Source organism: Mirounga angustirostris, unplaced genomic scaffold, assembly GCF_029215605.1.
Source record: "Mirounga angustirostris isolate CCGP_5_RB_7025 unplaced genomic scaffold, mMirAng1.0.hap1 SCAF_10, whole genome shotgun sequence".
Lineage (NCBI taxonomy): Eukaryota > Metazoa > Chordata > Mammalia > Carnivora > Phocidae > Mirounga > Mirounga angustirostris.
This window is the reverse complement of record NW_026991718.1, coordinates 48,885,548-48,908,684: the sequence shown is the minus strand read 5'-3', so window position 1 is coordinate 48,908,684 and position 23,137 is coordinate 48,885,548. Positions and strand designations below refer to the sequence as shown.

The window sequence follows — 23,137 nt, the reverse complement described above, 5'->3', positions numbered from 1 at the left end:
TCAATAGGGGGTAGAGTTGGGAGAGAAGGCTCTACTGAGATGGGCTTCAAGAACGGGCATGATTTGCTCACAGAGACCACAGTGCCATTACAGCCGAGGGAGCAACCTGGGAGACAGAGGCATTGGCATGAATGTGTACAACGCAGTGTACTCAGGGAATGGCCTGCACACTGAAGAATGGAGTAGAGTATAGTAGACACTTTGAAAAGTCAGCTGGGGGGCGCCTGGGTGGCTCAGTCGTTAAGCGTCTGCCTTCGGCTCAGGTCATGATCCTGGAGTCCCGGGATTGAGTCCCGCATCGGGCTCCCTGCTCAGCGGGAAGCCTGCTTCTCCCTCTCCCACTCCCCCTGTTTGTATTCCCTCTCTCGCTGTGTCTCTGTCTGTCAAATAAATAAATAAAATCTTTAAAAAAAAAGAAAAAGAAAAGTCAGCTGGGAGTCAGATCACGGGAAGGCCTAGACAAGGAGTTGGAAGTGGACTCTGAAGGCCATAAACCATGCAACATTTCCAAGAGGGGAATACCACAAATGAGCTTGTTTTCAGGACATAATTCTTGGGCAGTTGTTAGAATTACATTAGAAAGGTAGTTCACACAGGTTCCTACATGGGGCCTCCTGCCACAGCAGGAGAGTTTGTGACTGACAATGCAAGACCAAATCATGATGGAGGACACTCAAAGGCCTACACTTCTGGGACACAGTGTGTAAAAAGCAAGCTTGCCAGACTGAGGATAAATCCCAAACTCAATTTTATTGGCAGGAGAGGCTCATTACACTGGCTGAACTGAACCAATATCTGTTATCTATACTTCTACCCAAAATGCCAATAAAGGAATTATTACAGATTAAAAACTCGCAAGTTAGGGCGCCTGGGTGGCTCAATTGGTTAAGCGACTGCTTTCGGCTCAGGTCATGATCCTGGAGTCCCGGGATCGAGTCCCGCATCGGGCTCCCTGCTCAGCAGGCAGTCTGCTTCTCCCTCTGACCCTCCCCCCTCTCATGCTCTCTATCTCATTCTCTCTCTCAAATAAATAAATTTAAATAATCTTAAAAAAAAACTCGCAAGATAATGGGGAGAGATACCAAATGGTAGATGAGAGAGAGCGCAATAAAATTATCAAAGACAGCAACCATCAGAATGGAGAAAAATAAAACCTAAATGCGTGCAGCAAGGGGAAGTAAACAAAAAGCAAACTGACAACATTATTATTACAAATCTACCACGAGACAACCAGAGCTTCCATCAGTTTTGAGGGTCTCAATCTTAAGTATGAAAAGATGGACAAAGGTCACCAGATATCTCAAGAATACCACTAACAGGAGAGAGAGGCATCAAACAAACAATTAAAAAAAGAAGAAGAAGGAAAACAGTTGATGCAGGGAACAGAAGAAACCTAAAAATAATTGGTAACTTTGGAGAGAAGAGAATACATTCATTAAAAAAAAAAAAGTACTTGAAAAAAATGCCATTCAGAAAATAATATATGGAAGATAGAAAATAAAGCTGAGGAAATTCTCCTGATTTAAAAAAAAGAAAGGGCAAAAAGGTTAAAAATGGAAAATAAGAAAAAATACATAATTAACTTAGAGGTACATTTCAAAAAAAAAAAAAAAAACCCAATACTCAACTAATAGAGGTTCCTGAAATAGAAAGGTTAAAAAAGAAAGAAAATTTCCCAGGACTCATAGACAACTTGCCAGGCTGAAAGGGCTCACTAAGTATACAGCATTGCAAATAAAATAGTCATACTTTTAAACATACCATGAAATTTCAGGACATTTGAAATAAAGAAGATCCTAAAGCTTTCAGAGAGAAAAATTGCAGGTCCCAAATAAAAGCTCGAGAGTCAAAATAGCACAGGATTTCAAGAGCAACAACAAAATGTGGAAAACAATGAGTAAATGCATTTAAAAGTGCCTACCTGCAAGTCTATAGCCTCACAAATTATCAGTGGAGTGAAACAATAAACTATACCCATTTCATACATGTGAAAGTCTCGAAAAATTTACATCCTGTTAACCCTCCCTGGGAAGCTAAGGATATACTCCACCAAACAGGGAAGTACACCATGAAAGCAGCAGCTATGGGATCCAGGAAACAGAGGAGAGGGGTATAAGAAATGACCAGGGTGACAGTGAAGAGAAATCCCAGGGTAACAGCTTTGCACCAGGCATAGAGAACGATCAAGGTCCCTGTCATGGGCCAAGTTGTGCTACCCTCCACCCCTGACAAATTCGTATGTTGAACTCACCCTAACCCCCAGGACCTCAGAATGTTACTATATTTGGAGGTAAGGTCTTTATTTTTTTTAGATTTTATTTATCTGACAGAGACACAGTGAGAGAGGGAACACAAGCAGGCGGAGTGGGAGAGGGAGAAGCAGGCTTCCTGCTGAGCAGGGAGCCCGATGCGGGGCTCGATCCCAGGACCCTGGGACCATGACCCGTGCCGAAGACAGCGTCTGAGCCACCCAGGTGCCCCGAACTATTTGAATTTTAAACTACTCATATGTGTTTTTTAAATAAAAATGAAAACTTTAAGGGACGCCTGCATGGCTCAGTCGGTTAAGCAGCTGCCTTCGGCCCAGGTCATGATCCCAGGGTCCTGGGATCGAGTCCCACATCGGGCTCCTTGCTCAGCAGGGAACCTGCTTCTCCCTCTCTCTCCCTCTGCTTGTGCTCTCTCTGTCAAATAAATAAAATCTTTAAAAAAAAAAAAAATGAAAACTTTAAAAGCTTAAAAGGCTACTGAAGACCTTTAAAAAAACGGAAGTCACTGGTCCCTTTAGCCAGAGGACTCTTGGTACAGTGCTAGCAGAAGCCAGAACTCTAGGGTGGTGAATAATAAATGAGACATAAGAGAGCAAGAGGAGCCTAGTTTTTTTTGTTTTGTTTTTGTTTTTAAGGAGTCTAGTTTTTTATTTTTATTTTTTTTAAAGTTTTATTTTTATTTATTTATTTTTTTAAAGATTTTATTTATTTATTCATGAGAGACAGAGAGAGAGAGGCAGAGGGAGAAGCAGGCTCCCAAGGAGCAGGGAGCCCGATGTGGGACTCGATCCCAGGACCCTGAGATCATGACCTGAGCCGAAGGCAGACGCTTAACCATGTGAGCCACCCAGGCGCCCAAGGAGTCTAGTTTTTTTTTTTTTTTTTTTTAAGATTTTATTTATTTGACAGAGAGAAACATAGCGAGAGGGAACACAAGCAGGGGGAGTAGGAGAGGGAGAAGCAGGCCTCCCGCCGAGCAGGGAGCCCGATGCGGGGCTTGATCTCAGGACCCTGGGACCAGGACCCGAGCCGAAGGCAGACGCTTAACGACTGAGCCACCCAGGCGCCCCAGGAGTCTAGTTTTTTAACAAACCATGTTGATGTCTGAAATGGGAAGGGGACAAAGGGGACAATAGGGTCCCATTTTCTGAAGGTAGCAGTACTTCTAATGATGGCACTTCTGCTGGCAATGTCCTCCTTAGGAACTGCTTGCCAAGGAAAACTATCAGAGTAGCTGGATTCCCACGCCTGCCCCTGCTTGTTCTTTTATGGCCCACCATTTAGCTGTCCAGCTCAAGTTTCAGTCCCTGTGAGCCTTCACGGTGTATCCTGGGCAACACTTAGGCAAGAGCAGCCTTTCAGCAAGAAGAACTTGTGTGTCTCTGTTACCTGTGGCAGGCAGAGGAACGCTTCATGCGTGAGCCATCGCTCAGGGGAAGGGTCGTGGCGTGACTGAGCTAATGACTCACAGGCCAGGGGACTGGTTGAACTAGAGCACTTCCCTATGGTCAGGTTCCACATGTTGTTCATATGGAAAAGAGGATAAAGAAAATGCCTGTCGCCTGCAGTACGAGACATTCTAGGATACAAATCTTCAAAGTCAGAGGCTTCAAAAAAATGAAGCCAAGCTGCCCCAGTATTCACTGAATATCTACTGAGGCTTATGATGTCATGTTGGTGAGACACTTTCTGGAGCAAACTTAAGGTCTCTGGCTTCCTCTGCAGCTAAAAATATTTAATACCTCCCAAGTGATCCATCTACATGTTCCAGAGGTATACCAGCAGAAAAGATAACTTAGAGAAAGTCAAGGTCAAGGCACCACTCTACCGTGAGGCAAGTGGAAAAAGATCCCAGCAGGTTCAACAGAGAAGCAATAAAACAAGGAGCCATCCTTGTCCACAAATCTTCCAGATATCCCAGGTTTTACGTGTTGTGTCCTATTCTGTTCATTAAAGAACTTTTGTAGTCTATAAAAGTTTTCAAGTTTTCTGAATAGTTCTACCCAGTTGATAACAATTACCTTGTCAGGTAAATTAACCAGCATTCTGGTTTATCAGTTTCTCTTGCCCAACTGACCGTCAATTTACCTAAAAGTTTATCCATTCCTGTGTTAGATGGTGTATCTGACAATTCAGTGAAAGAAGTTGGTCAAGTCCCACAACAGACTGCCAAAGAAAGAAACGTCTAATCACAAAAATACAATTACTAATTTCAAATAGATTTTAAAGAGATTGTCTCTTAGGTAGGTTTTAATAGAAATCTTGAACAGTTAGGGGGAAAAAAAGATAGCCTTAATGATTGGGTCAATAATAGAACATGACAAAAACACCAGAAATCTCTGCACATACACTCCTATCACAAGTCTAGTCAGAAAGAAATACATCAATAAGGAAGACAGAATTTTTAAGAAAATAATTTACAAGGGAAATTCTTTATTACTTTCTCAGTTCTAAAATACCATCTTCCTTTTTAAAAATTTAAGACTGAATGACAGATTATTTCCTTTACTGTTGCAAATACTGCAAATTTATCAGCCAAGAGGTAAGTATCAATGTAATTTTCCTTTAAGTTTGAACACATGAGGGAGCAGTAAAACAGATTATAAACCTCATTTGACCTGATCTTACAAAAAGTCACTCCAGCTGGTCTTCAGTCCTGCTCTATCTGCAGAGAGATTTCCAGGACAGATTTGTGTCATTCAGTCCATCCACAATAGGTTGGATACGACAGTCTGTAGTAACTGCCAGGATACCACACTGTATTCTGGGCTGCTTGACTGGCGTTTGGCTTTACATTCCAAGAGTACCTCCTTTGTGAATAGTCCTCTCCAGGGGGACCAGGAGGAGGGACATGGCTTCTCTGGTAAACGTTCTGGTTCTGTGAAAATTTTCTTAAAGAAGACAAAAATTAATGAATTATTATTAGTTTTAGTAAAATATATTAAAAAGCTTTAAAAAGTAATACAGACACTCTGGTTCTACTGTCTTCTGCTTGTACAACCTTAGCAGATAAATTGCTTCATCTTTGGATTTCTTACTTCTTTATAAAATGGAGGTAATACCTTCCATTTTCATGGCTTGTTTTCAAGGTAAATTAAGACAACATATTTAAATTACCTACCACAACACCTTGGCACACAGTAGGTTCCCAGGAGCTATTCCAGCCTTTCCCTACAGAGATAAATGCCCACACTTTTCTAATCAAATACTTTCTCCCCAAGTCTTGCAGAGTTGATGTGAGAGAGTATTAAGGTATTTATTTTTAAAAACAGCTGCTTTCACTTTATAAATACATATATAAATTAGCTATAAAGTGTAGAAATTCTAATTATTAACTACACATGCAACAAATTTGGAAAATTGAGACTGAAATTTAATTGCTTCAAAAGCAAGATCGGTAAATTTATTACATCATACTGGAATTTTACTACTTTTTCCTATAATTTGTATTTACTCTTTAAATAACAACCTTCTGGGTGCCTGGGTGGCTCAGTTGGTTAAGCGACTGCCTTCGGCTCAGGTCGTGATCCTGGAGTCCCAGGATCAAGTCCCGCATCAGGCTCCCTGCTCAGCGGGGAGTCTGCTTCTCCCTCTGACCCTCCCCCCTCTCATGTGCTCTCTCTCTCATTCTCTCTCTCTCAAATAAACAAATAAAATCTTTAAAAAATAAAAATAAAAAATAACAACCTTCTTTATTCTGCAAACTTTACCACTATTAATAGAGCCTAAGAATGCAAGTCCTTTTTGGTAATCACATCAAATTGTTGGCTTAAATTAAGTTTAAAATCAATCCAATTTTCTAAGTCCTTTCCCAACTGCCTCTGAAAAGTCACATATTACTCCCCATCCTATACTTTATTTTCCAGCCCTGAATGCAAAATATGGAGCAAATGATACCTCTAATCAACTGACACTGATCAGCTAGAAAACATCAATTCTCACCATTCTCGTGTGTTTGCAATAATTTACAATATAAATTTCTATTTCAATTCTAGGAAAGGGGACAGCAGAGATACCTTACTGACTGCTGCAAATCCTGGGTCTGGGTGTGGAAATGCCGAGAAGGTACTGGGTAACCTTGGGTCTGATATAGGTTATACCAATGTCCTTGGTTAACAGACTTAATAGTGGTGTGGACAGGTTCCATCATATGTGTTGCATCTTCAAAACCACTCGATCTGGATACACTGGAATCCCAATTCCTCAAAGAGAACATTCCCACACAGTATTAATGTTTTCCAAATTCTGTAGCCAATTTAGTGAGGATATCTCGGCCCATGAAAATAAGAATCCCATCCTCCCCTCCCCGTTTGTTTAGAGTTCCCCGAGCAAGTAAATAAGCTACAAGAAGAATGGATATGTACAACTTAAATGATGTAAAAAAAGATCTCCCTAACCGGAGATCTCACATATAAAATGCAACTTACCTTCTGATGGGACCTTTCTGAAGGTCTTCAATGTAGTTTTGTCTTTCCAAGCAATGTCCGCGGCACCTGTTAAATACTGAAGAGTGGATGAACTGTTAGAAATCACTGTACAAATAGCAAATCTTTCCCAGAGAAAGCAGATCAAAGCTGAAATCCACTGACTAGTTATTCAGGCAGTTATACCTCACTATTTCCAGATACATCCCTTTATAAACTTTCGGCAAAAGAATGCATTGTGTCAGAGCAAATGAATTACAAACATTTCTTTTTTCTAAAATTTGAGAAATTCATCTACATTTTTATAAAAGGAAAATATACTTTTATAGAAAGGAAAAAATAGTGACAACCCTCATACTCACATTCAATTGCATCATCTGGCCTCATGCCTTGTACGTCAATCAAATATCTAATAAAACAACATAATTCAAGTCATTTATATATATGAAAAGAAAAAAATCAAGTGTTTTCAAAAAAGGTCCAATTTCACTTACAAATATAGATCTAAAAATCCTAAGAAAATACTAGCACATCGAATCCAATAATTATTAAAGAATGATATATCATGACCACAAAAAGGTTTTATTCCAAGGATGACCCAACTTTAGCAAATCTATTAATATAATTATTTACATTAACACAACAATTTAATTAATAAATGAAAGAGAAGAAAATACAGGACCAAATTGGCAGACGTTAAAAAGGTATCTGATAAAAATACAACAGTCATTTTTGTTTTTTTGGTTTTGTTTTTTAAGGTTTTATTTATTTATTTGAGAGAGAGTGAGAGAGCAGAGCAGGGGGGAGGGGCAGAGGGAGAGGGAGAAGCAGACTCCCCGCTGAGCAGGGAGCCCCACATGGGGCTCAATCCTGGGGCCCTGGGATCATGACCTGAGCTGAAGGCAGACGCCTAACCCACTGAGCCACCCAGGCACCCCACAACAGTCATTTTTATCAAAGTGTTTTGTATACTAGAAACAGGAGACTTAATATGACAGAGTATTTATCAGGAACCAACAATAGCAAAAGACAAATTGGGAAGAATATTAACATCAAATCTAAATACCATCTAACCAACTGTATGGGCCAGAAGCAGCTTAGGAGTCACTCTCACCACCAGCCATCTCTCCCTCACCCTCATCTGCAACATACTACCAAGTCCTAACAATGTGCATCTCTAGAATATGTCCACATCCTTCTACCCAAATGACCACCACACCCTGGTCCAAGCCACCATCATGCCTTGATTTCTACAAAAGCCTAACTTTTCTCCTTGCTTCCATTCTTCCCCCCACCCCCGCAGCATATTCTCCAGTTAGCAGCAAAACAATGGCTTGAAAATGCAAATTTGATTATTGTTCTATATACTCACCCTTAAAAAAAAGTTCAGTGGTTTTCAATTACTCTTAAGATAAAGTCTAAACACAGACCTGCATGATCTAGCTCCTCCCCAGACTTCCAGCTCCATTTTAAACTTTTTTTAAAGTAATCTTTATGGCCAATATGGGGCTTGAACTCAAGATCCCAAGATCAAGAGTCACATGCCCTTCTGACTGAGTCAGCCAGGTGCCCCTCCAGCTCATTTTAAACTTTTTTTTTAAACTAATCTCAAAAAAACCCCAAAAACGAACAACAAGTAATCTACACACCCAACACGGGGCTCAAACTCATGACCCTGAGATCAAGAGTCACATGCTCTCCCTACTGAGCCAGCCAGGCACTCCCACCCCCAACCTTTTTTTTTTTTTTTTTTTTTTTAACTTTTCAGCTCCATTTTAACACCGTATTTCCCATGGACCAGCCTCCCTGGCTCGTTCCAACACAGCATATGCTTTCCTATTATCAGTCTTTGCTGTTCCTTATGCCCAGAATTCTCTCCCCAGTGTCTAACAGGTTAATACCTCAACATCCTTCAGATATCAGCCCAAACATCCCCAAAGAAACATTCTGTATTCTCCATGCTAAGGTCAAATCCCTCCTATTAACATGCTCTTATGTACCATGTCCCTCTCCTTGGCATTTGTCAGAGCTCTAATTCCACATGCATTTGTGTGATTCCTGAATGTCTATTCTCTCTCTAGACTGTTAAGAGTTCACAAAAAGCAAGTCAAGTCTCTGAAGTCTTTCTGCTTGCACCCAGCACAGTGCTTACAGAGAACAGATGCTCAGTCTTTTCTGAATGAACAAATGTATAAATTCTTTGATTCAAAAATTCCATTCTGAGTGAAATTATCTGAGAAAATAGCATATATATTCAAATTTGTTCATACAGGAATGTTCACTGATTCAGTGTTTTATTTTATTTTATTATTTTTTTTAAAGATTTTATTTATTTATTTGAGAGAGAGAGAATGAGAGAGAGCAAGCACATGAGAGGGGGGAGAGTCAGAGGGAGAAGCAGACTCCCTGCCGAGCAAGGAGCCCGATGCGGGACTCGATCCAGGGACTCCAGGATCATGACCTGAGCCGAAGGCAGTCGCTTAACCAACTGAGCCACCCAGGCGCCCTGATTCAGTGTTTTAAAGTATTAAAAACTTCTGACTTTTATGTTCATCAGGAAGCAAAGGAACAATGCAGCTTCTAAAAAAGAATGAGGTTTCCAAATACTTTCACAGGAAGATGCCCACAATATATTAAATTATAAAACGGGGTATCTAAAATATTACACCATTAAATTACATGTATATACCTGTATCTCTCTGCATTTTTAAGTCTGAAAAAATACATACTAAATTATTACTGGTGCTAATCTTTGGGTGAGGAGCAAGACTGCTTTCTACTTCATACCTTTCAATACCAACTGCATTGTTTGCAACTAGCTTACACTACTATTGTAAACAAAACAACTTAAACGTGGTCTGTCTTTTGGGGTTGGCAACTCACCTGCAGATGAGATAGCCAGTCCTGTTTAAACCATGGGTACAATGAACACCAATGAGTTTGTCTACAAAACAAGGAATACGGAGTTAAGTAAGTGAAGTAGATACATTTCTACAATTTTCTTTAGAGTACCATTTATTAGTTGCCACAACACTACCACTCCCCTGAAGAGGAATAACTGATAGAGAGTGTGTTATTTTAGGAATACACTATAAAGAATTATCTAACATAAAGTAGAAATTCACTGCTCTGAGAAATTCTGCATAGCCCCTCTTAGCCGCAATCGTGTAAACTGGAGAAAACCTGGTCAGGTACTAACAGCTAAAATGGCACTGAGAGGAACCCAGCTTCTTAACACAGGATGTCCATCAGCAACTGATTTAATTATAGAAAATGAGAGCAAAAAGAAAAAAAAAAAACAGGCTAGAAGAATGAAACTTGTTTTTGAGGGAGACCAATCAAATGCCTTTTCTTTGGATACTGAATATGAAAAAGAACAGTTTCTGCGGGACTCACGAATCCCCAAAGCGCTTCCATCCCTTCTCTCATTTGCTGCTCCTCACACACCACAGTCTGTGTGCTGGTGAAGCACCTGGGGAAGCAGCACTGTTCGCATTTTACGATGAAAAAGTGAGAACTGGAGATGTAAGCCCAAGCTGCACAGCAGGCAGACAGAACAAAGACTAGAATCAAGTCTAAGATTTTTCCAACCTGTGCCATAGTATTTCTTAGTCCATCATTAAAAAAAATTACGCGAGGGGCGCCCGGGTGGTTCAGGTGGTGAAGTGTCTGCCTTCGGCTCAGGGGCTTGGGTCATGATCTCCAGGTCCTGGGACTGAGCTCCATGTTGGGCTCCTGGCTCAGCAGGGAGCCTGCTTCTCCCTCTCTCTCTGCCTCTCCCCCTGCCCATGTGCTCTCTCTGCCATCTCTCTGTCTCAAATGAATAAAATCTTAAAAAATAAAATGAATTAAAAAATTATGTGAGAAATTAAATCAAAAACAATCAGGTGTAGTTGATCTCTGCAAAATGTATGTCTGTGACTAGGAGGTGTCTGGTAGGAAAGCACTCGTCCTCTCCTGCCCGAGCTACTATCTCCCTACCTCTAAATTTTGTCCTTTCAAGTGACCCTTCATATGGAAGAGGTGATCTTCCTAAAATATAAACTCGTAGGGTTGCTCCCTTGCTTAAAAAACCTCCATTTAGCACAGCATTTAGAACTCTTTATAAACGGTATCATCAATCTCTCCAACTGAACTGCATGACCACAATGATTCAAACTAGGACTTACAGGGACCTCCATGATCCACCTCCTCCTGCCCCCTGCCAACCTCTCAGATCCCATTTCTACACCCTGACCTCACACACGTTCCCCACTCCAGCTACACTGGCCTCCTTACTCAAACATGCCAGCATAGTCATGCCTCAGGGGCTCTGCACCGACTGCTCCCTCTGCTTTGGAACACTGTCCCCCCAAACTTCTCAGATAGCCAATGGTTCCTCACTTCTTTTAAGGCTTTACTCAAATGACATCTTAATAGAGAGGCCCTCCCTGATCACCCAACACATGCCACCACTTCTGAATCCTGTTTGCTATTCTCCAAAGCACCTTATCACCATCTGACATTTCATATAGTTACTTATTTATCCCCCTCCCCCATTAGAATGCAGAGTATAAAAGGGCAAGAACTTTCTTCTGTTCCTGCTTCCTAGAACAGTGCCTTTAACTTAAAAAGTGTCCTATAAATGTTTGTTGAAAATGAACATGTGAATTCTACGCCCTTTCACACCATCCTCTGGTCATTCCAGAGGCTGCCACTCCCGGGCACAAGGTCAAGGCCTACGCCTTTTGCACCTGTTCCCCAAACCGGGACATTCCCTTTCTCATTCTGGCAAAATCCTCTTCCCCACAGCCCAGCTCAAATGTGGTCTCCTCAGTCAGACCTCCCTCAACCTCTCCTCCATATTCCTTAATTGCACTTAATTCTTTTATTATAATTAACCCACTGTCTTATAGGTACCACCCGTTCATCTTCCCAGGTAACTGTTAGTTTCTAATGAACACAAGACTGCTATCACCTCTGTATCCCCGTGCCCTACCAACAAATCTAAAAGGCTCTCGGCATTTACCGAACCAACATATTTTCTGAGTCTCTACCAGTTCTAGGCAGTGGAGAGTCTGTGTCCTCTTCATCGGGGAGCCTGGTATCTGTGGGAGGGGCCTAGAGCAGAGGTAGCCAAAATGGATCCTAAGCAAGCCCCGGAGACCGCCAGGGCAGAGAGCAGAGCGAAGGCAGCACTACACAGGCAGACGACCAACACGGGAGAGCGTGTGAACAAACAAGGTCTGCAGAGCCGTTCACGCGGCCTCGGACGGACCTCCAGCCCTCGCAGAACAGAAGGGACAGCGAGGGCAGCTGCCCGCGCGGGAGCCAGGAAGCCGCGGGCAGGACGGCAGCTGCTCCCCAACGCCTTCCGTCTTCCGAGGTCATGTTTCCGAGACACGGTAACACCAATCACAGAATCGACCTCCTCCTTAGACGACGTGGTTGTCAGAGGCAGGGCCGAGCCTCTCAAGTTTTAAAGTTAAAGTACAGGCCAGATCTGGAAACAGGCCTTAAGATATGTGAGAGCTGGGGCCTGCATCAGGCAACCAGGTTACAGTCTGAAAAATTACCTTAAATTCCCATCTCTTTCTCTCTCTCACCTCCCACCCCCTATTTTCCCACCTCCATCTCTATTTTTTCTCCCCTACTCCCTGTTTATGTGTGTGTGTGTATATGTATATATGGAATATTTATTCTGTCATATTTACTTAACAAAACATATGCTCCTCAAGCTTAAGTTAGAAAAAGAACAAAATGAGCACACTTGGTCCTTAAGTCAGTGGCTTTCCAAGGACAAAGGATTCCTCAGTCTTAAAATAGGGCAAATACCACATTCTTTCTGATAGCCAGATGCCAGAAATAGGTAGGTGGATCCTTAAAATTCAGAAGCTAATAGCTTACTAAGATCTATTTCCCACACAGTAAGGTAGATCTTAAGGCAGGAACAAGAAACATCAGCTTTTTAAAGCCCTTCTGTCTGAATGAGAGGTGGTCGTGTCCCCCTGCATCTGTGCCCAAAGGGGAAAACCGGCAGGAGTATCTGAAATGTGCACGATGGGGACGCTGCCCCACTGGCGCGCCTTGTTCTGCTCTGCTTCCAGGGCTCCGTCTCCAAACCTTTTCCTTTTGTTGTCTCTCTTATATACCCTAAGACCTTGACATCTTTTTTCCTTGTTTTCAGCAGAGGGTCACACAAGCCATGCTCCCCATACCTCTGACCCAATACCCTGACACCCTTAACCTTTTCCCCCGCCTGTCACCTCTGAACCAATAAATAAGACAAAAGAATGTTTTTATTTTAGTATATATTTCCCAGTCACATATTTTAAAAAGAGAGGAGGAAGCTAGTTCATTCACATTTCTCATTAAAACCACTTCTCAAACTAAATTATTTGTTACTATGAAAGGAAAAACACCTCACTCTATCCGCACCACATGACATTTCTACCTTAACATTATCATATACAACAGGCCTAATGTTAAAACTATTAAAAATAGTAAAAATCCCAAACCCATTCAAAATGCATACCAAAGTTCAGGTAAGAAAAAAAAACCAAACTCACCATTATCTGTATTTTCTTTTAAAAACTCATTAACAGCACATTTGAATTTAAAAATAGTGTCATCATCAGGCACCTGATGCCCAATTGTGTAAATTTTTAAGTAAGGAATAGTTTCTGGGAAGTCCTGTAAGGCAAAACCATGAAAATGTATTATTTCATTTGTAAGGAAAGAAGTAAAAAAATAATCAGAGAAGCCAGACTATAAACCAAGAGATTATTAATAAACCTAGTTTGTCAGTAATTCTGATAAGCCAGCCATTTTTTCCCCAGGCTGTTCCAACCGGGAAGTATCATCTGATTTTCATTAAAACTACAGAATGGAAAAAAACAAAAACAAAAAAACCCTACAGAATGGATAGGCAATAGGCATACAAGCCTGAAAGCCAAGTCCATGTGAATGAATGCATATAAAACGATGAATTATGTAAGTAGTTTTACTTAATGTTTTATATTTTAAGGGTCATAAAGCAGCTGTGATTTAAGCAGAACAGTAGAACAGCATCAGAAAAACTTGGATTTGAATTTTAAGATAAAGCAAATTGCAGGCACTGTTGAGAACTGGTATTCTTGAGGTGGGAGAAATTAGACACCAATAAAAGAAGTGGTTAAATGAAAATCCTATAGTTCTGAATTTAAATGGAAAGTACCAGTATGAACCTATGATTTATTTTATATTAAAAATAAACATACACATTTCCTAGCCCTGACCACAGAAAAAGCCTAGAAACAACTAATGTCATATCTAAAAGACTCAGGAGCACTGAGTTTCTAATGAGAAACACTGAGAAGCAACTGGGCAAAGATAGGGCCTCCATTTGTGCCTCAATGAGAATAATAACTGCAATGAAGTACATAATGATACAAAAAGTAAATAAAATTTATTGGTCACCACTGGAGGATATTAGTGAATCAACTCATTATTTTGATACCTGTTAAATAAAAGAATCATGCCTCTGTAACTGGTCAACCAAATAGATGATGAGGGGAAGCTTCTCTTGATAGAAATATACCCAGCTAATAAATGAAAAAGGAATAGAATTCACTATTTTCTGAAGTCCCAAATGAATTAACAGGTGTAGATATCAATCACCAGTGATTACTAGTATCACAAAAAGAGATAATCACTTTATGTCTCCACAGAAGAACACATCATCACCTCTGAAACTGTCTTGCAAAAAAAAAATTCAAGCCTGAATCTGATCAAGCCTCTAGGTCCAACTACCAATTTACAGGAAATAAAAGGATTGAAGAATATGTTAACATGACATGCGGAAGGAATCATCAAATCAGAATGAACTACCTGGTTTCTTAAAAAAATAAAATTCACCAGAGGATAAAAAAGAAAGTGAGAGAGACATGGAGGGAGAATCTACAGACTAAATAGAACTTCAGAGACCTCTAATTATCAAAGGCAAAGTGTGAACCTTATTTGGATTTAATTCAAACTCTTAAAAAACCTTTTTTATGACATTTAAAAGACAATTAAAAATTTGAGTACTGACTGGATATTTAATGTTAAATAATGACAGTAAAAAATAAAAGTCCTGTATTTTAAATATAAATACCAAAAATGTACAGGTGAAATTATATGATATATGGTATCTGCTTCAAAATAACATAGAATGGGGTGAAACCAGTAGATATACAGATGAAACATGATAGCCATCAATTAGTAAAGATTAAAGCTGGATGAGTTCATGGGTGTACAATGTTTACCCACAGTATTATGTCTACTTCTGTGTATGTTTAAAATTTGTGATAACTGTTTAAAAACAAAACGACACTGGAAAACAGTTTGATGGTTTCTCAGAGGTTTCTAAACGTTGAACTACCATATGATCCAGTAACTTCCACTCCTACATATATATTTAGAAGAGCTGAAAGCAGGGATCTGACTCAATACTGGTATACCATCATTCACAGCAGCATTATTCACAATAGCCAAAAAGTGGAAACAATTCAAGTGCCCATCAAAGGTTAACAGATAAACAAAATATGGAATGTATACATAATGGAGTATTTATTAGCCATAAAAAGGAATGACATTTTGTTACATGGATGAACCTTGAAAACATTATGTTTAATGAAGTCAGACACAGAAGGACAAATATTGTAGGATTCCACTCACATGAAGTACCTAGAATAGTCAAATTCACAGAGACAGAAACTACCATAGAGGTTACTGCTGTAGGGAGAGGAAGTGGAATTATTTGTTTAATGGGTGTAGTTTTCCTTTAGAATGATGAAAAACTTTTGGTTATAGACAGTGATGATGGTTACACAACATTGTGAATGTATTTAATGCCACTGAATTGAATGCTTATGATTGGTTAAGATGATAATTATGTATATTTGACCACAATAAAAAAAAAAAAAGAGGAATAACTGAATTTAAGTGTCAATTCTTCCTTTTTTGAGACTCAAGTTTTATCATCTATAAAATTAGCAACTGTAATAATCATCTATCCCCCGAGCATAGCGCAGAGTAAGCACTCAGGAGATACCAGTACTCCTACTACTTCATCAGCAAATGACTGTTGTGAGGATTAACTAAGTTAACGCATGTAAAAGTACTTTTTAAATAGCCAACTGATTTACAAATATTAATAAACATTAGATGTTACTGTTGTATAAGGCCATGAAATTGGTCAGAAGGATAATTCCATCCCACTGATATGCCACATAGGCCAACAGATCATATGGGCTTCTGTCTTTTATCAAGAGATATTAGGAAAAGAAAAGCATGAAATTTAGAGAGCAGTTGTCTTTTACCATGATACTCACATGCTCAGGCAATTGCTTAAAATAAGTGCTAAAGACATAATGGATATTCATTTCTTTCCTTTTAGGGCTGCTACTATTCTTACTGAAAGCTTATTTCATTTTCAAAATATGGAACATGGAAGCTTATGAAATTTCTTCAGCACATAGCCTACTGTCCCATATTACAGTTTAATTCATGTCTTTATTCTCATTTTGAGACACCAATTAGAAATACGTACTTAAGGAAACCACCAAGTTCCCTTTTTGAATTATTACCCATGGAAGAAAACCAGGATTCACCTTAGCATAAGATGATAATTCCTGAATTACTAAGCATTATTACAGTATCAGAAAGTAGGTTCTTTTCAATGAAGGGTTCCATTTACCTCTGGTTTATAATAGCGGTGAGTATAAGTTAAATCAATAATTAGTCCAAGTTCTTCATTCTGTTTTTGGATTTTGTTAAAAAGATCCAAGGGTGAAAAACGTTCTTCTGGAGCAAGGTTCTTTTCAAAACTCTGTTAGAGAGAAATAGCAAACATGTGCTTAAAATCCTTTTCCATTTATTCAAGCCTTGTGATGCCAACACACAATGAGATTCAAAGCAAAGTGTCCATTCTGCTGAAATTTACAAGCTATGTTACAATCCTTTCTTCTAGAGATGAGAGGGAAGAAAATAAGCTCACTTCTAATGTACTTATTTGTGTTTGTTGTATGTTGATCTCCTAACCAGACTTTAACTCCCAGAAGGCTGGGACTGCATCAGTTTTGCCCACCACTGTATCTCCAGCTCCACGTGGAACACCTATAAATAGGTACTTCTTTTGTTTTTTTTTTTTAAAGATTTTAATTATTTATTTTGACAGAGAAAGACACAGCGAGAGAAGGAACACAAGCAGGGGGAGTGGGAGAGGGAGAAGCAGGCTCTCTGCTGAGCAAAGAGCCCAATGTGGGGCTCGATCCCAGGACCCTGGGATCATGACCTGAGCCGAAGGCAGACGCTTAATGACCGAGCCACCCAGGTGCCCCTAAATAGGTACTTCTAAATACTTCTTGAATACTCATATATACGGAGGGTGGCTTTTACTGCTAAACATTCTTTTATGTATTTGGCTTATTTATGTACTCTGCTCATGGATCTGTTTGGTTATTCAAATGCGAGCAACACGCTTTTTTGGGGGGCGGTGATTAATAGACTAGTTTTTAGAGCAGTTCTAGGTTCAAAGCAAAACTGAGGAGAAAGCAGAGTTCCTTCTTATACCCTCTCTCCTTTACCCCACACAGCTTTCCCCCATCAACATTCCAAACCACTGTGGTCCATCTGTTAGAATAATCAATGAACCAACACTGACACGTCATTTTCAAAGTCCACAGTTTACGTTACAAATCATTATGTATTGTACATTCTATGGGTTTTGATCAATGTATGACATGTATTTACCCTTAGAGTATCACACAGAATAGTTTCACTGCCCTAAAAATCCCCTGTGCTCTAGCAACACTTTTTTTTTTTTAAAGATTTTATTTATTTATTTGACAGAGAGCACAAGTAGGCAGAGTGGTAGACAGAGGGAGAAGGAGAAGCAGGCTCCCCGCCGAGCAGGGAACCCGATGCGGGGCTCAATCCCAGGGCCCCGGGACCATGACCTGAGCCAAAGGCAGACGCTTAACGACTGAGCCACCCAGGCGCCCCTCTAGCAACACTTTTAATACAGGCTTAATACCTGGCAGGGCTACATGATCTACTTCCACCATTATTCTTTTTTTTCAGAATTTTCCTGGCTATTTAGGTTTACTTTTCTTTATGAGTTGTAGAATCGGCCTATTTGAGATGATGTTAAATTTATAACAAATAAACTTAGGAAGATTTGACAGATTGATGATGTTGAGTCTTCCACATAATACTGTGAAACTTTTGAAGAGTAAATTAATTACAACAAGGCATACATACAATCTCTCCAATAAGCTTCTTGCACACTTGGGAGCTGATGGATCATATATCATCTCTAGCCATGTGAACAACTAACTTTAGGTAACTAATTTAAGTCACAAACCCTTTAGGAAGCCTTCCTGTTATCATTTCCCCCTCCTTTGAATTCCTTGGTATTTCTTACCATGGCATTTATGTGACACTTAACATATTCTATTTTAAATTCCAATGTGCATGAGAAGTGACAGTCAAGTATTGGGGCTGCTTTTCTTTGGGTGACTTCCATAAAACACACAGGAAATCAATGTGACATTTTACTCCCTGACTCTAAGCATGAATAAGACCTGCACTGGGGTGCTTACGCAGCTCTGTAATTCCCTTTACAGTGCCTAAATAATCCCAATGCTGAATACAGATAACCTGAGTATACAGAGCCAGGAGGAGGCTTTTTATCACTATATCATACAGGAAAGATTTGTGGCTGTGTGAAGGAAGGGAAACCGCAGAGTCTTCCTATCTTCTATCTTGCTGATGTACTTTTAGGCAAGGGGCTAAGCAGGGACCCTGGTAGAACTCAGGAATCCACTTTTAGAGGCCATGGAGTAAGCAGTTAGGGAATTAGGACAGTTGCACAGAGAAAAGAAGAAATATAGGAGATAATTCAGAGTAACCACAAGTGGGGGGGGTTCATTCCACAAATATTTGCTAATATTTATTATATGCCAAACACTATCCAACTTATTCAACAGCACCACGCTTGTGTTGATGGATGTAAGAACCATATGTTTACCTATATGAAAAGACTAGTTTTTAAGTCCAGATGCAGAAGAATTGACATAATAGGTGAAAAAGGAACTCTGACCTATGAGTCACAAATTAAATAAATTCCCAATACATTCAAAGTGGGCTTTTTCAGATACCAATCCATTCTATGGTGGGCAGTTTAATAAGACATGAGTCTCTTCTCGCCTTTTTTATACTGGCCAAATGCTTTTCCCACCTATTCCTTATTTCAAACAAAAACACAATTTTCAGAATTTCCATGCTGAAATCCTGACTTACTAATCCAGGTCATTGGGGTTCTTTTTTTTGGGGGGGGGAGGGGTTTGGTTATGATGATGGGAGTGAAGAGGTCTTATTAGCATTTAGTCAATGCGGATCATGGGTGCTAGAAATCTTGCCAAATTCATACAATCCTACAAATGTGTCTCACACCTTTTTTTTTTTTTTTTAGATAAGACACTTTATTGCCCTGCAATTAAAAGTATTCAAACAGGGGCACCTGGGTGGCTCAGTCAGTTAAGCATCTGCCTTCGGCTCAGGTCATGATTCCAGGGTCCTGGGATTAAGCCCCATGTCGGGCTCCCTGCTGAGCGGGGAGTCTGCTTCTCCCTCTCCCTCTGCTCCTCCCCCTGCTTGTGCTCTCTCTCTCTCTCAAATAAATACATAAAATGTTAAAAAAAATAATAATAATAAAATAAAAGTATTCCAACACTTATTTTTCTACATAGCTTACTGTGAGTGATCAGTGTTAAATAAAAATATTAAATTTCATCATCTGCTTCATGTCTTCTTAACCAATTCTTCATTTTTCATTCCAACTGCACACCTTTGAGGCAATGAAGAATTTTCTACCACCTTAGTTATGGACTGGAACATTCACCTGCAGCTACCTAAATGCTCATTACATGCACTTGTGCTCCTAGTGGTTTTATCGCAGCCATCCTCGGAGAGTTTTCAGAAAATGTCAGGACGATCTTCATTCATCTTCCCCTCACAGGCTCCGTTGCACCTCCAAGAGCCCGGTGACAGGCCTGTAGGTGCTGCTGCCCCCTCCACATCGTGCCTCGGCGGCCATGCGGACCATGACTTTTGAATATCCTGTTCAATGCTCATACAGGTGAAAAACTGTTTCATAATTATCTAAGCCTTAAAATCTAACTTCATTTCACAAATAAATACAAGAGTTTTTTTGCCTAGTTTTAAAGTACATTGAATTTTCCAAGATAGTAATCACAGTATCAGCCAAGGAAAGGTCGTATACTTTGTTTTATTTGAAAATCTACTAAGAGCTGTTCACTGTCATGGAAATTCCTGCCAGTAAGGCAAGAAAATCCACCTAGTTCAATCTGCATTTGCAGTTTTTGTATTCATGGTGCAAGTTAACTGACTACGTTTTTATTTCTAATATAGTCATGCCCAAATATTTACATACTGAAATTTTTTTAAATTATTTTTTTTATTTAAAGATTTTATTTATTTAACAGAGACACAGAGAGAGAGGGAACACAAGCAGGGGGAGTGGGAGGGGGAGAAGCAGGCTTCCTGTGGAGCAGGGAGTCCGATGTGGGGCTCGATCCCAGGACCCTGAGATCATGACCTGAGCTGAAGGCAGACGCTTAACAACTGAGCCACCCAGGTGCCCCTACATATTGAAATTAATACATATTACTTTATTATAAGTTACTTTATTTATTGTTTATATTATTGGTTTCAGCATTACATTGATTTTTTTCTTTAAAACTAAGTATGGAAGTAGTATTTATTATGAATTTTATTTCAGAATAGTAAAGGGGATATAACAAAGTATTTGCTATTAAAAAGGGACAATGGAGGGCTGCCTGGCTGGCTCAGTTGGTAGAGCATGTGACTCTTTTTTATTTATTTATTTGACAGAGAGAGAGAGAGAGCGCACAAGCAGGAAGAACGGCAGGCAGAGCAGACAGATGAGCAGAGAGCCTGACATGGGCTCGATCTCAGGACCCCGAGATCATGACCTGAGCCAAAGGCAGACGCTTAACCAACTGAACCACCCAGGCACCCCCACTTTTTTTTTGACCCTGAGATCAAGACGTGAGCTGAGATCAAGAGTCAGACACTTAACCAACTGAGCCACCCAGGCGCCCCTGAGCATGGGACTCTTGACCTTTGGGTCGTGAGTTCAAGCCCCACATTGGGTACAGAGATTACTATAAAAAATAAAAACTTAAAAAAAAAGGGGGGGATGGAGCGTGACATGGCTGAGCACCAGTGTTCTACATCATGAATTCGGATTTGTGAAATACTGAATCAACTTTTGCTCACCTTTTTCAAAGGAACTTTGAAAGCAATGAAACGAGTCCCAGGCATCCGTTGTCCAACTGGGAGGTAGTCTTTCCACCTATTAATACATTTTTTGTTAGCCAAATTTTATGTTAGCCCATGTCCCTGCACAAAATGAAGGCTCCTTGTAAATGGAAACCATAGCCCACATAATAGGTCCCCTCCTCTTTGCTTTGAATTTTGTTGTTCCACTTTTTCAACACCACTTAGTAACAACTTCTACCGTCCTAGATACAAGGCAACAAAACTGTGCAAAGGTCTCAACAAATAGGGCAGATCTAAAACCAGAGTTGGCCAGTACTTTTGTTTCCCTGATAAAACCTAGACTAATCCTGATTACTAAGATGTCATTAATACATACCTGTTGAAATAATTTAAATTCAATTCTTTCACCTCACAGTTTATTTTTAGTCCTTATACAACTGATGCCATCAAAATCAGTCAAGAGGGAACTTCAAGTTCATATTTTAAAAGACAACCTGATAGAAAAGGGACCGTGAACTTCACTTAGTAATGTTAGGAGTCACAGTGAAAAGTGATATTTGAGCTGATGTCTGTAGGATGAGTTAGTTAAGGTTAATTCAGTATAGCTGAAGCACAGAAAGTGAGGACAAAAGTGGCACAAGATGGGGCTGGAGAAGCAAGAGAGAAGTCTAGAATATGCAGAGTCTTAAAGACTATGTGTAAAAAGTTTCTTTTTATTCTTTTTTTTTAAAAAGGTTTTATTTATTTATTTGACAGATAGCGAGAACAGGAACACAAGCAGGGGGAGTGGAAGAGGGAGAAGCAGGCTTCCCGCGGAACAGGGAGCCCAATGTGGGACTCGATCCCAGGACCCTGGGATCATGACCTGAGCCGAAGGCAGACGCTTAACGACTGAGCCACCCAGGCGCCCAGTTTCTTTTTATTCTTAAAACAGTGTTTTTGGTATATATTTATGAGCAATATTCGAACTAGTCTATTAAAAGGACTTCTTGTGTGAAGAATGGATTGGAAGGCAACAAGAGTAGATACACCTACACTAGTCAGGACCTAACTGCAACAGATCAGGCAAATTCTGTCTTAGGATGCTGACAGAGAAAAGCTGACAGATTAAAGATATTCAGGAGATAAAATGAAGGGGACTTGATGTAGGAAAGGGAGGAAAGGAAGGTCTCAAGGAATACAAGAGTTCAATGCACACACGAGCAAGGTCTCAAAATTAAACATTTGTACAGAAGCAGCGGTCATCAAATGAGACGTGTTAGGAAGCAACAGTATGTGATCCCTGTGATTCCTGGAAACAATATAAAATCAACTTTTTCGGTGGAAAGTTCGGACGTCCTGGCGGGTTTTTTTCACTCGAACTTGGTTCTTATTAGTCATATTTGCTGTGCCAAAATAACACGGCACGAGGAATTGTGGGAGACTCCAATCTGGTAATTAAGGGGTGTCCCCAACACTGGCAGTCCCATCTTAAAAAGCCGTCCCTCTGCATTTTACCGGAAAAGCAATGGCCAGAGCCTCGCTTTTAACAGAATGGGGAGAAATCAGAACCTCACAGATGATCAGATACTGTGGGCGGAGCAGCGAGAGCATCACTGCCTCCCAGCTAAGGCGGACCCGCCAAGCGCTCGGCGGGGACTGGGGCAGACAGACACCACAAGCGAAGGAGCCCAGGCCCGGGAGGTCCGAGCTGGAGGGCCACGCCCAGGGGCCAAGGCGGATTACCTTTCCGGGACGTGGTTTCCGCGCTTCTTCTTGGCTGAGCTACGTCCAGAGAACGCCCGTCCCTGGCCCCAGCCGCCGCGGGCATGATGCCACTGGCTCATCTGGGCCCCAAGATGCCGCCCACCCAACGGCAAGAGCGACAAAGCCGCCAGCCCAGGGCCCTCGGTGCCAAAACAAGATCCCGGACCGGAAGCGAATAGGCAGCAACCCACGCAGTTCCCGGGCCCTTTACTACTGCGCACGCGCCACCGACAGACGTGATGACGTCACCACGCTGGCTGGCCGACTGTAGTTTGATTACTAAACAGGAGTCAGGGAACCACAGTGCCCTCCTAAGCTGGGGGCCGGTAGCACAGGTTCGATGAGCGTGTACGTACACTTAAGAATTCA

At 40.6% G+C, this 23,137-nt stretch overlaps 1 protein-coding gene and 1 long non-coding RNA gene across 3 annotated transcripts in view; one reads left to right on the top strand and one right to left on the bottom strand.

Annotated features, from left to right (window-relative positions):
• LOC129046113 (uncharacterized) overlaps positions 1-6,339 on the top strand; it is a 23,359-nt gene extending 17,020 nt beyond the window's left edge. Inside the window, exon 4 of one of the 2 annotated variants that reach the window (XR_008506876.2) lies at positions 6,266-6,339. This is a non-coding gene — a long non-coding RNA (uncharacterized LOC129046113). The remainder of the gene's footprint in view (positions 1-6,265) is intronic. The other variant, XR_010405591.1, reaches the window with a different exon arrangement.
• Positions 4,488-23,137, bottom strand: DUSP11 (dual specificity phosphatase 11). The gene is made up of 9 exons (XM_045884766.2): positions 22,748-23,137; positions 21,020-21,095; positions 16,392-16,523; positions 13,243-13,366; positions 9,578-9,638; positions 7,057-7,103; positions 6,698-6,773; positions 6,287-6,472; positions 4,488-5,161 (listed from the first exon to the last, which is right to left on the bottom strand). Exons 1-9 carry the CDS (start codon positions 22,846-22,848, stop codon positions 4,966-4,968), a joined length of 999 nt encoding a protein of 332 aa, XP_045740722.1. The 5' UTR covers positions 22,849-23,137; the 3' UTR covers positions 4,488-4,965.

What these genes read in the sequence shown, in the direction of transcription:
- DUSP11 (XM_045884766.2), bottom strand. Translation starts at nt 22,848, where the DNA reads ATGAGCCAGTGGCATCATGCCCGCGGCGGCTGGGGCCAGGGACGGGCG. An exon ending in TCAAAGTTCCTTTGAAAAAG is followed by an intron (nt 16,524 to 21,019) that starts GTGAGCAAAAGT and finishes TCTCTCTAACAG; the next exon opens with AGTTTTGAAAAGAACCTTGC. An exon ending in GCCAGATGATGCAATTGAAT is followed by an intron (nt 6,774 to 7,056) that starts GTGAGTATGAGG and finishes TCCACTCTTCAG; the next exon opens with TATTTAACAGGTGCCGCGGA.